Below are 2,500 nucleotides of genomic sequence, written 5' to 3' on the forward strand. Positions count from 1 at the left end.
CTCTCCCTCCTTCGGCCCCGTGTCCTCCGTGCCCTGGCAGATGCCCATGCCAACAAGCCAGACTCCTTACTCGCTCTGGTATCAGCCTCCAAGGCAGCGGCAGGTGTTGACTGGTTTGCCCCAGGAGAGGAGAGCGGACGACCTGACGCCGGTAAGCTTCTGTTGTTATCATTTTTAAAGAGCGACTGTTTATCTACCTATTAATTAATTTATATAATTATTGTTATTATCATTATTGTTATTATTATTACTATTATTATTACGATCATTATTGGTATTCTTCTTATTATAACTACTAGCATTACTTTTTACCACTGTGCGGCAGTTGGTTGACATTGCGAGCATGAGGTTTGACTGTGTTTTCTCATCCCTATGCATGCATCAGGAAGACTGCTTTGCAATCTGCGGAATGGAAAAACAGTGACGAAGACGTGCAGTTATGACACTCTTCCGAGACAAGAAACGGAAACAGAATTGAGAAATGTATTCTGTGTCATGTTGTTTATACTTCAAATTGACTTGGCCTTTGTGCACCTTTACACAAATGTATTATGTCTCATGCAGACCAAGGCTGCACCGTCTTTTGTTTTAGTTTCTTTATTCTTGTCTTGCGAAGGTCATCATTTTTATTCACTGATTTATTGATACTAAATTGCTAGCATTGATGATGAAAAAACATGATATAATAGTACTGAGAGAGAAATACATTCTTCAGTATTGGATCGTCATCTTTGTTTGGCTTATAATTCCAAGCAGTCATAAAGGGTTCATTCATCCATACATAACATTTCATTAGATTTAATGACGAACGCTAATATGGTAAAATAGAAAAGAAAAAAAAAGAGCGAAATGCCGGTGTTTGAATGTTGTAGTGAGATGCGTCTGAGGGACGCCACTGTCGCGTGATGGCGGAGAGTAACAACTCTTTGCACGGGATCACAATTCTATATAATGCCTCCTAGCTGGATGTATATTGTTACATTGATATCACTTTTCAGCTCTGACATTATCTTACAGCATGGTATAACTAGATGTGACAGTAACATATAAACACAATATATAACCTGTCAATCTATTAATATTCCCCTCAGTTAACACCTAGGGTTTAAATTCCCCATATCCATGAAACATAACACCTCTTATAAAATTTCCTAAGCTCATACCCATTACTCTTACCTATTATTCAAGCGTGCGGTCTGTTTGTCACTTCTATGAAAGAATTATACTTTCTTACAGACAGATATCCACTTAAGTTATCCATTTGTTTTTTCTAGAATACGTTAGAATTTATAAATGATAGTTATAATTCTAGAATACATTATATTTATCATTATAAAATACGTTATAGTTGTTATTACAGAATACGATATAGCTATAATACGTTATAGTTATAATTACGTTAGAATACGTTCTAGCTCTGCTTCTTGAAAGCGTAAATATCTACAGATGCAACAGCCAACAACCGACGCAAGCACATCAAGCGTGCAATCATTTCGCTTGCCGTTAACCCTGAAGCCACTCCACTACGTCGTCAAACTCCAGCCCTTCGTCAACGGCAACTTCAGCATCTTCGGCCACGTGGAGGTGGAGATGGAGGTCCTGGAGACGACCTCCAACATCACACTCCACATGGCAGACATCATCACTAAGAACGACACTGTCAAGGTACCTAGGTATTCATAGTTTTTTTAAAAAAGTTGAGAGTGGAAGTTTCTCTCTCTCTATATATATATATGTATATATACATACATACATACATATATATATACATATATATATATATATGTATATATATATATATATATATATATATATATATATATATATATATATGTATATATATATAAAGTAAACCAGCCAAGGCATGAAATTGCAGTTTTATAATCTTTGCCCATAATATATTCTTATTAAGATATATGCCCTGATTTTAACGTACCAGACCAACGGATACATCCTAAACGGAGAATAGTCTGCAACGCTTTTCTCTCTTTGGCAACTTCTCTCGAACAGGCACTGTGAATGCCAAGTCATTCATCCCGCACTGAGTGTAATACATGTAGGCCAAACATTCCCTTTTATGGACCTGCAATTGACGGGTTTGTTATGACTGAAGATATATAGCTAATACATAAACATTTAATATATAATATAATTTGTGATGCAATATATTATGAAGCCGCGAAGAATATTTCAATTTCTGTTATTGAATATTAATCTAATTAGAGGCCATTGTCATGTTTCGTAACTTTAATGTAATATTTCATTTCCTTGTTATGTTAACGTTACAGCACATGATTGCTCTCGCCATCATAGGCATCGTAGGGACATTAGTTAATGCGGCCCCAGGTTGATTTTTTTGCCGTTAGATTTTCAGTATTATTGAATATCACTTGGATGATGGGTGAGAATCTAATAATTTGGGGGGAAAGGAGGTAGTTGCTTACAGGAACAACGAAAATGCATATGAAGACCAGAATGAGGATGATGATAATTATGATAA

The 2,500-nt window shown here is 36.1% G+C and overlaps 1 protein-coding gene across 5 annotated transcripts in view; it reads left to right on the top strand.

Moving 5' to 3' along the window:
- Positions 1-2,500, top strand: part of LOC122265857 (aminopeptidase N) — a 17,883-nt gene that overhangs the window by 1,179 nt on the left and 14,204 nt on the right. For all 5 annotated transcript variants that reach the window (XM_086548536.1, XM_086548548.1, XM_086548540.1 and 2 more), the window contains exons 3-4: positions 1-151; positions 1,447-1,665. The exon at positions 1-151 is cut by the window's left edge. In XM_086548536.1, coding sequence (XP_086404662.1) covers positions 1-151; positions 1,447-1,665 — 370 coding nt within the window. The remainder of the gene's footprint in view (positions 152-1,446; positions 1,666-2,500) is intronic.

Source organism: Penaeus japonicus, unplaced genomic scaffold (genome assembly GCF_977035675.1).
Source record: "Penaeus japonicus unplaced genomic scaffold, GWHDUDI00000001_assembly GWHDUDI00000002, whole genome shotgun sequence".
Classification (NCBI taxonomy): domain Eukaryota; kingdom Metazoa; phylum Arthropoda; class Malacostraca; order Decapoda; family Penaeidae; genus Penaeus; species Penaeus japonicus.